Source organism: Corvus brachyrhynchos, unplaced genomic scaffold, assembly GCF_000691975.1.
Source record: "Corvus brachyrhynchos isolate BGI_N302 unplaced genomic scaffold, ASM69197v1 scaffold17, whole genome shotgun sequence".
Classification (NCBI taxonomy): domain Eukaryota; kingdom Metazoa; phylum Chordata; class Aves; order Passeriformes; family Corvidae; genus Corvus; species Corvus brachyrhynchos.
The window spans coordinates 3,251,773-3,272,472 of record NW_008240046.1 but is presented as its reverse complement, the minus strand read 5'-3'; the positions used below and the strand labels follow the sequence as shown (position 1 = coordinate 3,272,472).

The window sequence follows — 20,700 nt, the reverse complement described above, 5'->3', positions numbered from 1 at the left end:
CCTCCTGCAGGAGCAGTGACCTACATTTTAAACGTGTAACAGGTAAGGAACTCTACACATTAGATCTCTTTGCACCAGTTTTAATATGACATTTTTCAACAAAGTTGGAAGCATTTACATAGTTAATTACTACTACAATAATAAAATGGTTAGGCTAATTATGGAATGTGCTATCAAAATACTTCCTTGGCTTCCTCTCACTACAACCTGACATGACTGTCGGCAGCCAGAAACATTCTGCAGTCACAATGGTCCTGTAAAGTCACTCTTTGCCCCTGTGAAAGAACCCTGTTGAAGGTAGCACAGTTCTGGAGTTGGAACTTCTAAGGTTTTAGGTTCTTATCATTTATCCTGTCTCCAAGTGTATTTAGAATAAGACACTTCAATAATTTAGTACGGGAAAATCCAGTATGCTCAGAGAAGTCAATAAACCCTTAAAAGCAATTGTATGAAATTCTTACACACCAGAAGTATGGAAAGTTGTAACACTTACACAGTTTCATTAGATTTTAATCATAAATAAAACCTCTGATCTACCATTTCAGTTGGTGTACACTGGAAACCAAGTAAGAACCCCACAGACTCTGAGAAAGTTGAGTATTTCTGATTTGAAGAGTTAACTGAACTCTTAAATCATTGTGGCAATGGCACAGACGTTCAAACCAATACACAGATCTGTTTACTCTGCTTAAGAACTAGTAGCAAGGTGAGTAGGGAAAATGCAACATTTTAGATTTGAACAAAGTGATTATGGCACATGAATGCCAGAGCGAAGTTGTGAAACACAGACATCCAATTTCTTACAAACAAAGCTCAATTTTCAATCAACAGAAAACAGTTTCTTTTTTTCAGAAGGTTGCAAATAAATGTAAAGAGTTTGTTAGAATAGGTGGGGAACAGTTTGACCTGATACAGTTTGATCCAGCTACAAAGGAAACAGTGTGCAAATCCCTTTCCAGGCTTAGGTTTCAGAAATTTATGTATTTTCCAGTACTGAGTCACTGTATTAAGGTACTTGAGCAGTGTGTACCAATGAACAAAGAATAGATGCTGGTAAAATGTCAGAGGTACATTTGTGGCACCCAAATATTATGTTCCTAGATGCTTACATTCACAGCTTTCTTGCTGTGTCACTAACCATTCAAACATGCCATTCTCCCCTAATTGTTTCTAATTCTAGAAGATTTTTCTCAGTAACTTATTTTTTAGCTTGATAATTATTGCTGAGCTTTCGCAGTGCAGTGTTCTACATCAAACTGCAAGTGAGAAACATCCCAAATGACAGAGATTTTAATTAGCACATAGTGTCTCATTCCAACTGCCACACTGGCTTCAAGTCCCTTAAGCTGAACTTCGTAGACTTAAATCTTAAAAAAAATCCTTATGCTTTTAAATCTGAGTTCTGAAAAATCACAAAACCATCACAACATAAAATTCTCCTCATCCAAATCTATTCCTCAGTAATTTTCTTTTCTTTACATGTACCTGATGCTATTTTGCTCTTATCATTTCCTTGGGTTTGTAATCTCTACTGGTTTATACTATCTTGAAATTAACCTATTTAATGTACACATTGATGACATAATTCACAGTCTCATCTGCTAGTATTACCGGAATGTAATAAAACATATTTACTATTCCAGCATTCAGGTGTCATGGGACACCAAGTCATTCAGGCCTTACTATGCTCAAACGGATTTAATAATTTTTATTTTTATGCAGTGAATTTCAGGTACTATAGTATCTACCACACCCACTATAAAATCTAAAGTCTTTTTTCCCAGTTAAGTAATTTTATTATGTTAGTTACTGTAGTTTTAAAGACAGACTTCCCATGAAATATCTATCAACAATAACTAATGTTATAGTTATTTTCTCCAAATAAAAGCTGTTCTGCCCTTTCCTTTGCAGAAATCCTTCTACTTTAGATACATCTGAAAATGTAGACAAGATGACATAAAAAGGATTGCAGCCTCTTGTGCCACTTTTACATGCAATTTACTTCCACTTCCACTGTACCTTCTAGGAGTATAAAATACACTTTGGGGAGCAGGGGGCATCACTAAGAACCAAAGGTGCCATGGACACCAGCTGTCTCCAGCTGTCTCTGCCTTTCAAGACTGCCAGGTCCTTTCAATCCCTGTTCATCTGTTATATTTGTAGATTTTTATACAAAGCATACTGGCACTTCTCACAGTCCAATTTCAAAATAACAATAAAAAGCAACAACTTATCCATTTAGATATACAGATGACTGTATGATCAGAGAATTTAAACTCTGAAATCGTAAGTTTCAGACAAGATTGGTTTAGCTACATTTGTAAAAAGTCTTAAAAATGTAGCTTACAACTTATTTTCAAGTCTCGTATCTCAAAACGGCTTTCCCATCTCATGCATCATAACACAGTTTTTATTGGACATAAACATTGAAAGAAGTATCCTTAAATCATAAAAGAAAATCCATTACAGCTTCAATTGCTGTAAAAGAAGAAATTAAAAGTTTGTGATTAATGGTAAAGAAAAACTGACATATTTTGTGTAACTATCATACAACCATCTAAAATCTTCTACATTTAGAGCACCAATTAGCTTTCCTGATCAAAGAAAGTAAAAAAAGCTGATTATTTTCTACAATAGCTTAGTCAAATTTTTCAGATATATATTAAGATTCACAGAAGAAACTGAAGGGACAGCTAAAAATAGATTCTGATTTCCCATGAACTTAAAAGCCCTTCTTTTTTCACTTCTCCCAAAGAAGTGTTACCTTCTTTTGGGAGAACACAGTGAATGGAAATGACTGCCTAGAATTGTATTTACAGATACCAGTAGGGCAGGACCTGTTCCTCATCAGCAAAAAGCAAAAACAATTCCGATCATCAATTCTGAAAGAAAATCTATACTGATAGTCCCACAAAGCTAAAAATCCCAACACACACACACAAACACACACATCCCCTCCCCTACATCTTCACAAGCTAGAGAAGAATGTCCAGGGGAAGAAAAAAAAAATAAGCAAGCTGTATTTTCCTTAAAACGAATTTCCAGTGCAAAGATACAGGTCTTCTGAATTTTCCAACGTACCTTGAAGGTTTATTGATCCAGAATAGAACCCTGAAAAAATTAGGTATTTCCAACTCTTCTTACATTTGAAGTTTACTTCCAGGTGTGGGTGGATTTATGCGCAACAGCTCATGGAGTTCAAGCAATCCTCTTTGGTAACTCAAGTGAGCTTCATGGCTGCGTTTTACGTTTGTTCTCTCCTCCTTGCCAAAGGCAAGGTTTTGTATCACTCCTGACAGACTTCTGTCTGATCTGTTCTTAACCAAAGCCTTAGAAGGCTCTTGGAAAATTTACTTCAGTTTTTCACCATGCTTGATATTCTGCACACTGAGATGGCTTCCCCATCTTTCACTGTACATTGTTTTTGCTTAGACCATTATTCTTGCGTACTTCACTCTGGATTTTTCCTATGGTTCCCATCTTTCTTGTACAACAACTCTCTAAGCGGGTACACTACTTCAATGAAAGCCTGACCAATCACCAGGAACAAGCAGCCAGCTTGTAGAATGAATTTTAAAGGTAAAATTTCCTATTTGCCTTTGTCCCATGACATTACTGGATCCTGTTTGCTCCTAAAGCTTACAATAACCCTTGACTCCCACTCTCATCCCAAAATGTTGCTTAGCTATCATGCAAGCTTGCAGGTTTGCCATCTGCAAAACGGGAGTAGGCCACTATCATGCACCAGTGAGCTGCAGAGAGCTCCCTACAGGGGCACTGTCCCCTCAGAGAACTTGAAACTAAAAGCTTCCACTCTGGACATCCAAACCAAAAGCTTGGCTTTCTATTGGCATTGCATCTGCTAAACCACAAGGAAAATCTGGATTGAAACAGAACAAAGAGAGCTGATATACATTTTGTTCACTTACACATTTTTCCTCTTTTTTTAGATAATATCTTAGGGCATTTCCATTAAAAAAGAGCACTCCTAGTTTGGGTGACTATAGTGTTAACATTAAAAGGCACAGCAAGCCAGCTGTACCCAGCATGCCCGAGGAAAGAAATCTCTTTTACCTTCTGATGGGCTGAGAGAGTCCTAAGAGGATTACAAAACACTGCCAGGTTTTATTTTTCTTCTTCAGTTTTAAAGGCGAACTAATTCTCCATTTAGGAAGTTTTTACTTATGTTCTTTACATTCTTCTCTAGGAAACAATCTCTTTCATTATTCTAAGAGGTAACCCAGCAGAATGCCGGGAACAGCTGCAGCCAGCAGATTGCTACTCTACTCTGTCAACCAAACATGGCTACAGGAACATTTTTTTCCAAATAATCTGCAATATTTGTTCCATTTGTGAAATAAATAAGCTTGTTAATCCAAGCAAAAATCTCTGGCACCTTGTTCCAATGGCTTATGGAATCTGGAAGGAAATTAATAAGGCCTTTGAGTAGAAGCCTGTTGCATATTTACAGGACAAATACAAGACCAGGCACGCATCAGAGAAAATTTTTTAAAAAGCATAATAGAATAGCTTTCACACAGCACAGAGGGGAAAGCCTGCTTGCTGAAGGGTTCCCTCAAACCATGTTAATATTCTCTGCAATTTTCTCAAAGCTTTAAGAAGCTTCAGTGCTCCTCAAACACCCTGAACAAAATCCAGCAGTTCTGGGTGCCCAGGAAGATGATTACAAGCTGGCTGCTGCTTATTTATCTATTAAAATTGTATTATCTCTTATAATGATTTCTGCATCCCAACTAAAACTGAAGCATGAATCCTCCAGTAGAGTCACTACAACAAAAAATTATTTATTATTGACTGTCAAAACCACAAAAGCCAAGAGATTTTTTGTAGCCATATACACAGCCACGACACATTCACTTAATAATCTCTGCTCAAGGGATTTATGCGGAACAGCTTTCAAGTAATTTAGTTCTCAGGTTTCAATGAACTGTGTTAGATACATTGTATATTTAAAATTAAAACCTTGAGACCAAGTACTGGCCTGGAAGATAAATACAGGCCATAGTAAGCGAAACCACATAACGAAAATTATGTCAGATAAGCATAAACAGTATTCCTTTTACAAAATCATATCCCTATTTTAATTCTACCAGCAAACAGTTGCTGCTTTGCAAACAAACTGGCATAACAGGTACTTAAAAATCTAAACATGAAGAAAATCCACAGCTGCAAAGAATTTCAGCATCAAGCATGCAATGTGGAGAAAGAATTGCATTAAACTCATCAAAAATAACTTATAGACATTACTTTGCAAACTGATAAAACCTCCTGCCAATATGCAGAGTATCATCTCAACTATACTCATTAGAACAGAAAATCATTATCAGAGGATGGGAGAGTAGGGAAGAGACTTTTTAAAACTATACAAACTATTAAATTCTTTTAATAGTATTAGTATCTACCATCTATAAATGAGTATTTTATCCGCTTATTAATTCTTTCAGAAATCCTGCTAAGGCCCATAGGCCAAACTTCTCCAGTCCTTTAATTCTCAAACCTCACTGAAAAAGATACGCAGTGAAATTTGAGACTTATATTAAAACACAGCAACAAGAGGAGCATTGAAAGCCAGTGAAGTGGCACTTCAAAAACAGATCTTGTTGCTAAAAGATTTGACAAGAGGCATTGTGGAACTAAATATATTTTCTAGAATACTTCTACAGGTGTATTTCAGAATTGCATTTGTCCAATTTACCTTTGAATGCTTGATAAAACAATGTAAAGATTAAATTATTAATCAGGGGGGTGTATTGCTTATTTTTTGTTTCTTTTCTAATGAAGCTATTTTGTTCAAACCACTTTTCAACCTAGACATGCAGAAAACTTAAATATGGTGGTGTGTGGTGGTACATCCTCCCCCTGGCTCCCTCCTTAGGCCAGCTGTGGTCTCAGGAATGCTTGTTAGGTCTCGGCCTGGATTAATGGCATCTGGACAGTTAGGTTCCCTTCAGTTTATCAAAAACACCATCTGCTCCCAGAACTTCTGGTGTCTCACAAGCCCCTGTTTTCCAATAAATAGCCTTGAGACTTCTTCCTTGTGTCTGAACAACAGACCAAGTGGAATAGTACTTTTGTTGTTGGACTTTTCAAAGAATATTCCAGTAACTACCAACTCATCCTTGTGGCCAGGATGGAAATTTACTGATGATTTAAGATAGTCATCCTGTGACCCTATCTATGAACAGTGGTACTGAGACCCTTTGAGCTCTCCTGGACCACAGCAGGCTGTGACCAGCATTTCCTTGAATGGGATGACTCTCAGATCCAGCAAACTCTCAAGTTAGTGAGACTCTGAGCATTGTGATGGAAAGCCTATGAAGCCTGGGCTAATACCCTCACCATTCCTGAAAGCTTAATCCTTTGCCCACTGAGAAGATCCAAAGGCTTCTGCAAGTATTTCACTGAACTCAAGAGTAATTTTTCTCGAGTGTAACTTTGTACATATTTCTTTTTGTCTGTGTGCACACATATTATGAATGATGCCACTTCAGATTTAACCTGGTCTAGTGGAAAGTGTCCCTTTCCATGGCAGGGAGGTTGGAACTAGATGATCTTTAGGGTCTCTTCCAACCCAAACCATTCTATGATTCTATGATGTAGGCATTTCTTAATTAACTAAAGCTGCATATATTGAAGAACAATAAACAACTTGTTTCAACAATATTAACCATTCATATTGCTTAGTGAGTTTTAGGAAGCTACTCAGGAAAAAAGCAGTCTTATCTATCACAATACAGAAATGCTTCAAAGTACGCAACAGAGGCAGCTGTAAGTCTGTTCTTATCAAAGGATCAGAGGCTTTGATAAGCACTTCAACAATGCTCAAGTGATTTTCATTTACCATTCTATGATTTGAAAAGAAACAAAAATTACAAATAGCACCACTAGAAAATGAAGGGATCACACTACATTAAGAATCATCTGAAGAGGGATTAATAGTATATAGGAAATCTCCCCCTGTCACCACCAGGTTCTGTGAAATTCTCTCCTTAGTGCTTCCAAATGAAGACAGTGTTTCAAAGGAAGACTTTAAAACTATACAACTGGAATAATACTGGTGCTTCTTGTGTGAGCTGGTTTAAATATACAGAAGTCAAATTCTTGGTCCAATACTCCTATTTCATATACATCCTGGCAAAGGAAGACATGAATGTTTGAGGATTTTTTATCAAGCAGAAATAACAGAAATAAGACACAGATCAAATTATCTGTGCTAGACATAACTCAAAGATTACAAGAACACAGGTCAACTCTTCTCTCCTGTCCTTCCTTCTCAAATATCAAAGGTTTAGACTAAAAACCCCAAAAGTACATAAATTAAGTAGAAGCTCATGACTTTTTTAGGTCTTTGTTGCCTTTTGATACTCACTGACAACCTCATGGCAATTCACTAACCTGCTTCAGAGCGTGACCTCTCAGGAGACTGTACTTGGACAGTGTCTTGGGGTGACTTTATGATGTGTATCCTTATCACTGCTCTATGCCCAGAAAATCAATCCTGTGCCTTTCTGTGCCTTTAAACTGAATCTGATGGAGTTCTCTTTAACTAAAATCCAAGCTGTGCTACACCATGACAGACAGTTAAAGAGTCATTAATCTCCAATAAAACTGGAGGGTGGTATGAATACTTAAGAGGCAGGTACAAAAGTGCACTGGCTTTACTGATAAGAAAAACTATACCAGGTACCATGGCATGCATATTCAAGATTCTATTGCCTGAAAGAACATCAAGTGTTCTCAGATGGTAAGAAAAAATATGCCATTCCAGAAGTTAGACAAGAACTTATCATCATTATCATTTCATTTCAGTAATTTACACTATCGTGTGCCAGATGATTTCTATAATCTTGTACATCTGCAAAAGATTAATACACTCGATGTGTCACCTGCAAGACTCCAGCATTCTCCTCTAAAGTTTCTCTTTCAAACCCAACTGACGTCTGCTTGGCCAACAGCACTCTTGACAAAGTTGTTGACGTTACAAGTATTTGAAGTTTGTATGGATTAGATACTGGTATGATCTGCTGGGCAATTACAGTCCTATTCTTTTGGGGCAGACATGGAGGAAAATAACCATCTGTATTAGGTATCACATCTATCATACAACTGTTACACACAATCTTCAAACCACATGAAATCAATTACTTTGAAAAACGAAATGAACAATGAGTGCAGCTGTTAGTTTGGACACAAGTCTATTCCACAGATTTTCACTATTAAAACTTCTGCAGTAACATTAACTGATCAAAGGAAGCAATAGGTAGTATTTGTTAACAGTAAAGAACTAAAATAAAAAATTAACTTATGCAAAAACACCCAAAATGTCAACAATGAAATGTTCATCCTAGTGCAAAAATTTTTGGAAGAGCTCTCTGTGTATATAATATGTACTTAGTACTTTCCAAAATGATCACCCAAGCATTTCATTTGCATATTTGCACCTCAGAATACTATACCAAAATGTGTGCTTTAAGGACATCTCAAATTATAAGCACAAGGTTAAAAGCAAGGTGAGCTGTTGTCTCCTATCCAGGACACCAGTATACTTGATTTTGCACATTTAAACCCACATGGAATCTTACCATTGATCTTTCAGAATATCCAAACAAATGGCCCCAGTGACTGAGCTAATATTAGGATGCCATATTTTGGTGATAAACCGCACCTAAAAAACAAGACAGTTTTTAAAAACAAAAACAGCAATTAAAACCAGTATACTAAGTAAACATTTTAAATCCACCATTTTAAATAATATGATGAAGAAATACTAATTTAGAAAATGTAATACTAAAAATGGAAGTAAGATGTGATACTGCTTATTTCAGGAGGCTTGAAGTTTGTAAGGCTGTTTGTTAGAGCCTTGCCTTACTCAGAACAGGCAACTGCCTATTCCAGCTCCCCAAACTCATCCCTAACTGCTTTTTCACATGTCATGTGTTTACATCCCTGCATGACACAAAGCTAGTTAGAAATATCCTCCAGCAGTACAAGTGTTTTGACAAGTAGATGGTCAAATACAGACCTAAAACTTCCAACATTATTAAAAGTGGGCTTTCTAGCTTTCACAAAGTTAAACAAAGTCCTGAACTCTTAACATAGGAATTGGATATCACTCACTGTTGAGCTAAATGGTTGGCTACAGAAGCATTACGAAAATTTCTGTGCTGGATGCTACTACTTCTACAGCCATTCTGTCTCACTACCCCATATACAGAAAGCTGTTCACCAACCCAAAACTTAACTAGATTACTATTATTTATCTTTGCTATTGAAAGGATCTAGTCCCAGCATTCACTCATTGATCATGTCCATATTTCACACTAAAGTGTATGCACACTCACAAAGCATTACTAATTTCAGGTTTTGGTGGTTTGGGTTTCCCAGGTTTTTTTAGACACTGAGGAAGGTAAAAGCAGCATTTTCTCTTAAAGGTCTTGGAGACCAAAGCTGTCCTCAGAAAGGACATACATGCCTTTGGAAATTCCCCCTTCATTTTCTTCAAACCCCTGATTTCAGATTGCACCTTAACTGCTTTCTAGTGATTTTGACCTGTCTGTTTCTCATCTCCTCCTCACCCCAAACTCCTGAAAAACATTTTATGTATAGCACAGATCTTTCAACTTTTGCCCCTGACCTGCAAGCAAATCAGTGAAGAGAACACATCATCTGTCAGGCATCACAGCAAAAGACTGTACATACAGGGCTAAAATCCTGGTGTCTAAACAGGCAAGACCAGAACAGTTCTGCTTTCCTGGACAAAAATAAGCTATCATGTCAGCTGAGGCACTTATTAACTACCTCAACTCTATAAATCACTTGGAAAATGTAAAAAGCAATGTAAATACTAGATAATTTCTCACAGTGAATGACTGCTAACAATGGCTGTCAAAGCACATACTGAACAAGGTAAAGAAATCTTTCAGATGAAAGGCAGGGCCCGACACAAGCAAAAGAGCTTCCAATTCAAGACTCCAGAACAAGCAGTACTATGCTACAGTGCACTGAGTTTCTAACAGCTGCCTATGAACTCCGGAAATGAAGACCACTAAGCCCTAAAGCAGCAACTAAATCATGGTATACAGACCCATCTTTCAGTGTCTGCAACCTGCTTCAGCTCTCCTTTTTTTAGCTCCCACCAGAACACATGCAGATTAAAGAACTGAGACCAACAGACATTTCATTAAGATTTTCTGAGTCTTTTGCTCCAACCTCAAGGAAGTAATTCAAAGAGCCTATGAGCTACTGGCACCTCTCTCTTCCTCCTCTTCCCCAGTTACGTATCAGGGTGAAAATAATAAGGATCTAGGACATGTTCTTGGTTCAAAGACATCTTTCAGACAAACAGAAAACCAATCAAGAAGTTGAGTCAGACAACTGAGGTGTCTACTGATTCATAAGCCACCGAAGAGTGGACTAAATCAGGGCACAGCAATGTACAGCTGCCACTGCACATGACAAAATCTGAAGTTCTAGAAAGATGCAGTAAAGTTAAAAGGTCAATAAGTTGTGAAAAACATATGAGTGACTTTACCACAGCCATCTCCTATCCGTGTGCATGTTATCTAGTCCTTCAACAGAGTTGCAGTAAGACTTCTATTTCTCTGTTGTTTCTTCGAGACACACTGTACATGCCACTGTTTAATTATGACTAGAAAGTTGGTAGGTTAGATTCAAGAACTTTTTAAGTATACTTACGGAGTTCAAGAAATTAAAAGAACCAATAACTACCTATTATGACATTTCTTCAACAATGCTGACAGGGAGGGAAGACAGCTGTACTCTCTACAACATTTAAAACTACATGAAAACTGTATTTATCTGGTCAAAAAGATATTACATTAGGGTCACTAATAATACACAAGCTTCTCTCCAGGATTTGCCAGTTTGTACTTTTAGGAACAATCAGAGTATACTTCTGACTGGATACAGCTTTGCATCCTGCTTTATTTCTACCTAAAGATAATAGTTCCAATCCTTGTCTAGAAGAGAATTAAAAAAAAAAATAAATAAGAAGAGACTACACATGCGAACAAGGAAATAAGAATACTCAAACCCAACTTGTTAGCCAAACTGTATTTTCCAAAAATATGCATTTGCAGTACCTTAGGAGGATTAAACGGATATGTTTCTGGGATTTTTATCTCTAGCTGATACCTTCCACCTGTAAAAGACAAGAACAAGTTGGAAATTAAACCAGAAGAAAATTAGTCAAGTTTAGTCTTTCATGACACTAAAGCTTACACATCTAGATGGACAGATTTTCAAGTAATTCAAATTTACTCAGAAATATTAGTTAGGGGATACATTTACATTTCATCTATTTCATAAATAAATGCATATAAAGTCAGTTAGTAAAGCTGTGTTTGCTTATGCAAATCAATATCTATACTTCTTAGGTATATTTAATGTGTACATTCTCATTCCCAATCTTATAATTTCCATGCTTTATTTTAGTAAAATATACCAAAATATGAACCAAACATCTCCCAACAGATGAAAAAAGAGGCCACAGGAATATTCAGGCTGAACATAGGATATTACATTATTTTGACTTTTTTCTGATACCTCATGACAAATTTTCTTCAAATTACACAATTTAAATTACCTGTTATTTTATTTTAAACTTTCTGGAATTCAAATATATTCAAGTAACTCTTTAAGAAAAGCTCCCAGACTTTGGGAATAAAACAATAAAGGAGGCACCAGTGTAACTTTTATTATGTTCTACATTACTCCCTCAAGTAGTTACTTCTGTTCCAATTCTGCAAACAATTGACACACCAGTACCATTAATATAATAAGAAGGACCAGAGCATACAATAAAGGATAATATGAGCTTGGCAGACAGAACCCCTCCTACTGCCCAGTTTTAAACATTTCTCAGGTTTATCTGTTTGTCACAGTATCATTCTCTATCCTATTTCCATTATAGTTCTGTTAACATTCAAGTTCACTACCAATACTTTTGTTTTCTGGAGCAATCTCAAACTATCTCTGCCTGCCCAGTGAAGGCCATTTGCCAGGCAGCAGTTCAATGACAAAAAGAACGGGGTATAAAAAAACATATGCACCAAATTAGACATTTAGTTTTTATAAAAGCTGAAAGCATTTATCCTCACTTGCAATTTTTTTCTTCAACCTGCTGCTCTTCTTTCAGAAACCTTTTCCCTCTGTCAGCATACTGTGTTACAATTTATACATTTTCTTGAATCAAAGCTGAAGTATTTGCAATCTATTTTCTTTGAGATTTCCAGAGCAATTTACTCTGCAAATCAGGCTACACAAAACCAACTCTCAAGTAGTTACAATACTGGCACCAAGATGCACAGGGGAAAAAAGCCTCAAAGCAATCCTCTCCGCAGTTACAGTATGTGGCATCTCTTTATCTGTGCCAAAAAGCACATTAGTAGCTACTAAGAGCTCTCACTTTTGAAATGTAATTCAGTCTAATACACTCCACCTGAAACTATTTAGTATCAGTTTGATATTTTACACTATTGTCTACAGCTGGTTTTTTCTCACTTAACAGTAATTTGAGAAGTTTTAACAGAAAATACTATATAAGAAAGGCAAATAAATCCAAAATTATAATAGTCAATGTCTATATTGATTGCTTGTCTACTTACAGGACAGTACAGGAGAAAGAGTTTAGAAGACACATACACCAATAAGAGACCTTAAAGAAGTTTCTTTCTCCTTTTCTCTAAATTGAAGCATAATTCAGCAACTGTTTTTAAGAAACAAAACAGCTACACTGTGCCTGGATTACAAAAATTAATCAGTCCTTCTATGATTTTACTGCCACACCATTTTGTAAGGTAATATGAAATGTATGCTTAGGTATTACCATTTCTTCTGCTTACCACAAACTATTACAGTCTTCTGCCTAGCAGAATATTCAGCCAGCAATATTTTTCACCAGAGACTGATGAGCTGGTAGTATTATTTATATAGTATTGTTTCACACTGAAGTTTGCGGTTAAAAATATAGGCTTAAAGAGATAACCTAAACAAATCTGTAATTTTCTTCATACTACATTTAAAATGCAAATGACTAATATATTGACTTCTGCATATGAACATTTCTGCAATTTTTTTAAAGAGTATGCATATGTATGGCTTTTTTGTAGCTATTTAATGCTTGAAACCGAATTAAACAGTAATGGCAGAATACTCCTTCTGTAGTCCTACTGGAACAGGTCTCACAAGATTTAGAGCAATTTTTAGCTATTTCCCTTGAAGAAATACCCTATTATAAATTTTGGAGTTACTGTGGCTCACATGCAAGCTTGGATTGAAATTAACACCAATATTATACAGGCTTTAAAAAAAAAAAAAAATCCAAACCCACAAAACCCCAACCTATCTACTGAGAAGCTCTTGAATCAAGTAAAACCCAGCAGCCATTATCGAGTCTCTCAAAGGTCCTCTCTCCAAACACGTTTTAACATGGGGTGTAAACACATTTCAATTAAAGTTGTGTCTTGCAATATTCTGATAATTGATCAGTATGAGTTGACACTCATAGAGAAAAATAAAGAAGAAATACAAGAAAGAATAAGAAAAATAAAAGCTGTAAATTTTGCCAATAGACGGCATTCTCCCTCTCAGTCATTCTTAACTTATGTTCCAACATCACCTATAAAAAATTTTGCAGCAGCAGTTTGGTTTCAGATACCTCACCAGCTATGGTCAACAACTGTTCTTTCACTTCCCAATGATTCTAGAATTCCCTCATGTATCACAGGGCCTGTCTGACCAGAACTACTGCATTAGTAAGTTCTTCTTCATAAATCACTACTTGCTGTGTCACTGTTCAGATTACAGATGACAAAACATCAGTCAGTAATTATGCAGCATGCATTACTGCAATAGTCATAAAATGCAGACAACACACAATGGCATGCCCTTCATAATTACGTAAGGGAATAAATGCATATAACTATATAACAGAAATATTAACATTCCAAAGCAAATTATTAAAATGTCAGGAAACACCAGAAATTGGGCTGGCAGTAACTCTCATTTTGCTCCTCAATGCATATGCCTTCTAGATTAAAGTAAACATACAATCACATTACTCTTCCATGAGATCCCTGCCATAATCACAATAAAAAATAAGCTTAGCCCCCCCAAAAGGGGTATTTACTATATCCTCATAATTAAATGTACTCAAAGGTATGTAAGTATGCATGCATTTCACATCAACAAATTCTGCACTAAACACATTGCTGTTTTTCACTAGCAGGATATGCTGAGTATGTGAGCAGACACTGCCCAGCTTTTGAAATTCTTGTCTACCTGAAGCATTTAGCAACACACAGAACCCAGTTCTGCAGACAGACATTTCAATCTTTTTTTACCCTCTTCATAACCTGCTGTACAGCTTTTAACTTTTGTGACACATACATCTTTAATTTCAAATAATTCTCCAAAAAAGGCCTATTTTATAAGCTGAGTTAACAATGACCTTGAGGGGGAAAAATGTCAAGACCTCAAAAACCAACTCACTCAAGGAGGTTAAATTCTCTCTGGATGGAAAACAAACACCAAAACCAACACCCTCCTACCACCATTCAGATGTTTCCCAGTATCCAATTTCTTACGTATAGATGTTAAATTATTACAATACTACGTCTTGGTATTACAAGACAAACCATACTATCGCACAATAACAATTATACTAAATTCTAAATAGAATTATTCACTTCCAAATAGATCACTAGCACAAGTCTGTATTTCAGGTGGAGTAGTTCTCCTTTTAAATTGAAGGCACATATTACAACCAGAATAAATTGTTTCCAGACATTATCTTTTGTCAACTGTATATCAGCAGCTGATGAGATGCAGTCACATGGGGGAAGAGAGGGAGAGGGGAAAACCACCATTATTTACTAGACTGTTGAGGAACTCTGGAAATAAAGTTCTGCAGGGCAGCACCCCTACCATTACAGCCGCTTCTGTTTTCTACTTGCTTTCTTCCAGACTCATTTCCCCTCTTGTCAGCTTCTGACATCTACCCCTGCCCAATATTCTTCCATGTCAACCAATGTTGGCTATTTCCTCTTTTTTTTTTTCTGTCCTGGGCCCCAAAGGTAGAGGAGTGGAGACTCTCCCTGCTCTCAAGTCCAATGCTGCTGCACCAGCCTCTAGTCCAGAAAAGCAAATCACAAGGGATGTCCTCCATTAGGGAAGATGTGACAACCAGATTTTCACATGTAATGCTTTCATGTGCATATACTTCTATATCTACAAAACAACTTCCAGATATTTTCCCTACCTGATGAGAATTTATTTTTTCAAAATAATGACAAATGACAATGTGCCCAGTCTCACGGGAATACTGAAGTCCCACTCTTAGCTCAAAGGCACAGAGCAACTAGAGCAACTGAAAAACTTGCAAAACTGTTTCATATTCCAACAAAACAATTTATTTGCCTGTAACACTCCTTGATACTTTTTTTATTGAAAGTACAAATTCAAATCAAAGTAGATATCTGGCATGGGAAATTTGAGTAAAACAACAATTTAAAGCTATCCAAAAACTCTAAAAATTAAATTAAAAATCCTTACTTACCATGAAAGAACTTTAAAGAGAAGTGTGTCTGCCAGTTCCACATACACGGTACACAAACAAAGTTTACAACTACCAGCACTACTGAGTAATTTTGTATCTCTGAAGAAGCATGCTATATTAGCCTCTGTTAAAGCTTCTTTATCAAAGTTACTTTGCTTTTACCAGGCTGTAAGAGATGCATAATTACTGATACCAACTTTAATAAACTAGAAAGTCAGTAAGGTGTAATTTTTGAAGAGAGCTAAAGATACGAAGTTCTACTAGAGAGTCCCCCACGTCAGTATAAATTAAGTATTGGGACACATGGATGCCCAAGATTAATCCCAAATTTAACTTGCAATAGCATCTCTGCTTGAGATAGGAGAAATGCAACGTTTATGAATGATCACCACTCTAGATCACAGAAATACATGTACAGTGTGAAGCTCAGTTTCTTGATGCTTAATGGTTAAGGAGCTTAAACTGTTGAGACAGTAAACAAACAACTACAAGTCAGAATTATACCAATTAAACCACACAGCTTATATTTCTAAATTAATCTTGATATGGAACAGTCTACCTTACTGTAGAACAGATCTCTTCAGGCAACACAGAAGCTGACCTGAAATAGTTTTTTAAAAGCTTAAAATCTGTATTTAAAAAAAAAAAAAAATCAGACCATTTTAAAACATATACGTCTACATTTTATACTGTAATTATTTTTGCAAACAAAGCATCTCAAGACATATGACTTGAAGTGTACAGTGATTGCATTCACAAAAACTTTACTTGCCTTCATATGGTGTGTCCGGAGGTCCTGCTATTTCTCCTCTTAATTCTGTAAAATTCTCATCTACAAGATCTACTTTAATTTGATTTTTGCTCGTCTTAAAAATAAACAGAGAAACAAAGAATCATAAGTAAGCATTTGACATACAAATTTCCCCCAAAATATGTTGTTTTAAATTTTTAGAACAGTACTTTAAAGTAAGTAAGCATTTAAAAATATAGTAGCCTGAAGTTAATAGCTATCTTCCAGTTGAAATTTTACTTCACTAAAAATAGACTACTTGTGAACAATTAGAAACTTCAATATTATTTATACTATCACTAGAATATGCAAAGCAATCCAGCAACGTGTATCTATAATTGTACTTCTAAGTTGACTATATTTTAAAAGGACCATGATCTTTCAAATTAGCTATTAATTCTACATGTCTTATACTATAAAATTAAATTGACCAAATTACACATTAGTTCTTTTCATATTTAGACCAGTTTATTTAAAAATAGACACGTTTGTCACTTTCAATGGAATACAGAAAGACTTCCCCAAATGGAGTAGTATTTTAAACATTACAATGATCTAAACAGGATATTGTAGTTTTAATATCACGTATATATTTAATATTTAGGCATAAGATACAATTTACTTATACAGTTGAATTTCATTGTCACCTCCTCAACATTTTCACACCCCGTATCAACTTCCCTACAAAATAAAAACACTGTACTTTGATACTGGAGAAAACATATGTTTTCCAGAAACAGATTCTCAGAAGTGCTCAGCCAGAGCTACTCATTCCACTGAATTTGCTTTCCAGGTCCAGAGAGCAGTGTTAGTGAAAGTCCTATAAATCTCCCAGCTGTTCACTTTTATTGGGGGGTCACAAAGCCAAATCTCCTTTTAGAAAGATGTACCATCAAGTTCTTCGAGTTAAGTAATCACAGGTTTTTCCATTCTGCTACCTCTGCATACAGTGCTCACTGACTGCAATACAGATTTCTTGATTCCTGTGTTATTTTTTGCAAGAACTCTTAGCAACTTCCCTTTTAAAATTGTTCCAACTAGTTATATATAGCTGTGCTTCTTTTCACCCTCAGAGTAAATGTGGTTGCTGGAAGCTATTAGAGAAGGGTTAAGTCATATGAAGCTGATGGGTGCCATCAACTGGTTCTTGAATCCATCAGTGATGGGAACCATTAAGGACACAGAATTCTGACTGGACAACAGCTGGGAAATCACTTGTTTCTTTCCTCCAAGTGTTCTACAGAATCAATCCCTCCAGACAAAGAGTGCTCTTCTGACCAGAGATGCTCAGAGATATAAAGAAAAATCAAACATTAGGTAAAAGTTTCACCATGTAAAAATCCTAATTCACTAAATTAATCCAATGGTGAACTGGGAGCTTTTAACATCTGTAGTTACATACATTTGTCTTTAGAACTTGAAATCCCTTCAACCCACACAAATGAGGCAGCACCTGCAGCTCTCCACAACAGCCAGGCACTGTAAAAAAATTCCTCTCTGAATTCAAACTTGATCTTACATGACGTATCTTCTTGCAAGCTTTCCAACATGCCTTTTAATTTTTTTGCTCTCACACTTCCAACTGGCAACTTGTTCCAACACCGCACAGTTTTTAAAAGCTTTCCGAAGTACAATTAGGTAAAGTTACAATCTATTTATGCCCACTTGTGACAGCTTTGTTTCCCAGCTTCAACAAGTTTTTAATATATCTAGCATTTATTCCTCTTGCAAAATAATATGGCATTTACACTGATTTTCCAGCCTTAATTTTGCTCTAAACAAGTTGAAATTCTAATCTCAGCATACTGATGCTTTTAAAAAAAATTCTCTATGTCCCATGATCACCTAACCAGCCCTGCATAAACAAATTTAGATGATGTCCTAGAATCTGTGCCACAAGCACTCTGTTGCACTCACTGAAGATACATCACAACTAAGATACATCACATCTAAGAAAGATGAAATCTGTCTTTTTCATGGCAGCATGACACGAGGCTCAGATTAAGAGACAAGAGTCCCAGCAAGGATTCCTGCAGAAGTTTCTGTCCTCTCCAGTGACTGCACAGTGCTTTCTCAGAGGTACTGCCCCTGTGCATGGCCTCTTTGTTCCCAAAGCAGCACACTGGTTTAACTAACCCATACAGATGAGTGACCGTAACTATCTGTGCAGGTACTGCAGTCACTCGGACGTCAGCTGAGCCTCTCCTGCTCTCCCTCTGCCAACATCACCAGGCAAGCTCCACCTTGGCAGGAGGAGTTCTCGTTCTTTGCAGATAACTTAATTCAGAGGACTGTGGTAATAGCAAATGGGATGAATTTCAGTGATACAATCTACGGTTAATCTATGCTGCAGCTTGCTTCATTTTCTACTTAGCATTCTACATTTCTTCAGTGACCTGCACACTCTTGTAGCAGCCTGGATATTCTCCTCCATATTCAGTTTCAATTAGTACCACACTAGCTGTTTTTCACAACAAATCCTTCCCAACTCCATAAATTTGTTAAAAAGCAATCAAACACAGCCTATCACTAAGATAGCTTCTTTCAAGAGTCAGTGATCCTGGTTCCCCCCTCCGAGATGACTGCTTTTATTACTACAGCTGTAGCTGTCTCCATGCCCTTATTTGCTTTGCCCAGAACCTCAAAGAAAAACAGAAGGTTATACTGCACTGCTTTATTGCAGGGATTAACTTAATTTTGCATTTATGCTTAAATTCTCCCATGTCCTCTATATACCAAATTAATTTTTTCTTTACATAGCTGAAGATCCTTTTTTTTATGTTATTCTGACACTTCCCAAGGTTCAGCTCAGCTTCACCTTGACAAGTATTGCTTTATCCTTCATGCCTGGAAAAACAGCACCAAAGCGATTACTAGCCAAATTAAATCTGGAGTGTTTTCCTACAATATTTCTCTTTAATGAGGATCATGTAGGATAAAATTACTTAATTTTAGCAGTTCTAACAGAATAAATCCCTGGCCTCCACCTCTACCAACAACAGTGGTCTTCAAAAGTTCTGTAATACCAATGATCGTAGCACAGAATTTATGAATCAACTTGTGATCTCAGACCCCAAGCTGATTTTCCAGAAGCAGTTCTACAAAGACCTCAATACACTTCCATACCACATCTAAAACAGCATCACCTCCTGTTGATTCAGTAACAATTCACTGGGCTAGCAATTCCTGAAATACGAGCCATGCCATTTCTTGCAGCATTTATTTCCACAGTTTCAGAGCTAAATTCTGTAACAACACAATGCCCAAAAACCCAACAGCAAAATCCTTTTCTAGAAATCTGCAAGTCCAACACTAGCAGAACTTTCCATTATCACATCCGAAAATTATTTTTATCAAGACTGACCAAAAAAACACAAACAACAAACAAACAGAACACAAGACAGAGAGAAAGGAAATTGATGCAACCTACTACACAAAGCATGATGCCATTCCCTCTTCTTTTCTTGATTATGCATAGCCATTTTTATTTTTAAATGCATCCTTTAATTCATACTAGGGTCTAGTCAAAAGATTGTCTTTTAGACCAACTCAACTGCCAAGATTCCTTCTGCACTGCTAGAGTCATGCTTAACCAATTTTATTCTGCCTTGTGGAAACTAAACCCAAGCATAAAGATTAAACTAAAAGTATGATGCAGACAAGTCGGGGAAGATTCATATTATGCTTTTATTCATTACTAAAAGCTTTATCTCTAAAAAGAAACCCAAATGAACCAATCCTTCATGAAGTGTCATTCTGTGAGCATCTTCCAAAGACAGGAAACTCAATCACATTTATCACAGTAACCACTGATTGACAATATTTTGACTTGTCTTCACCTGCTTCCTCTTAAAAAAAAAAAAATCCAGAATTATACTGTCTAGTTTTATATTTGAGTAACTTCCTTGCAGAGGAACGCAATCCACTCCAGAAGAAAATTTGAAGAGTAAGTTGTGCCACTGTGAAGACTTCAGCACACATCTTCACTTCTACTAAAATCATTTTAGAGAGCAGCTCTCGACTCTGTAATATTACTCTCAGCAGACAAGAAGCTCGTCTGTTCTCTTTTTCCACCATAGTCTACAGGCCTTAATAAAGAGGGCCTGTCCAATATGAGGGCCAGTCTTGTTTCTGCAGTAAATCCAACCTTTTTCCTGAGCCTTCCGTACCACTTCCTCCTCTCTTCTTCAACCAGCCTTTAAAAACCTCTTTCATTTCTTCATGGCCTGTTATCCTCTTCACTAGTCCAGTACCTCTACTCTTAAAAATCCAAAGTTTTCCTTCATATAAAATAAGCAGACAAAACCATTAC

The 20,700-nt window shown here is 36.5% G+C and overlaps 1 protein-coding gene across 1 annotated transcript in view; it reads right to left on the bottom strand.

Moving 5' to 3' along the window:
- UBE2K (ubiquitin conjugating enzyme E2 K) overlaps positions 1–20,465 on the bottom strand; it is a 31,132-nt gene extending 10,667 nt beyond the window's left edge. Inside the window, exons 1-4 of the mRNA XM_017744291.1 lie at positions 20,424–20,465; positions 16,371–16,464; positions 11,124–11,182; positions 8,604–8,686 (exon numbers count right to left, since the gene is read on the bottom strand). Coding sequence (XP_017599780.1) covers positions 8,604–8,686; positions 11,124–11,182; positions 16,371–16,464; positions 20,424–20,465 — 278 coding nt within the window. The remainder of the gene's footprint in view (positions 1–8,603; positions 8,687–11,123; positions 11,183–16,370; positions 16,465–20,423) is intronic.
- Between the last annotated feature and the right edge of the window lie 235 nt (positions 20,466–20,700).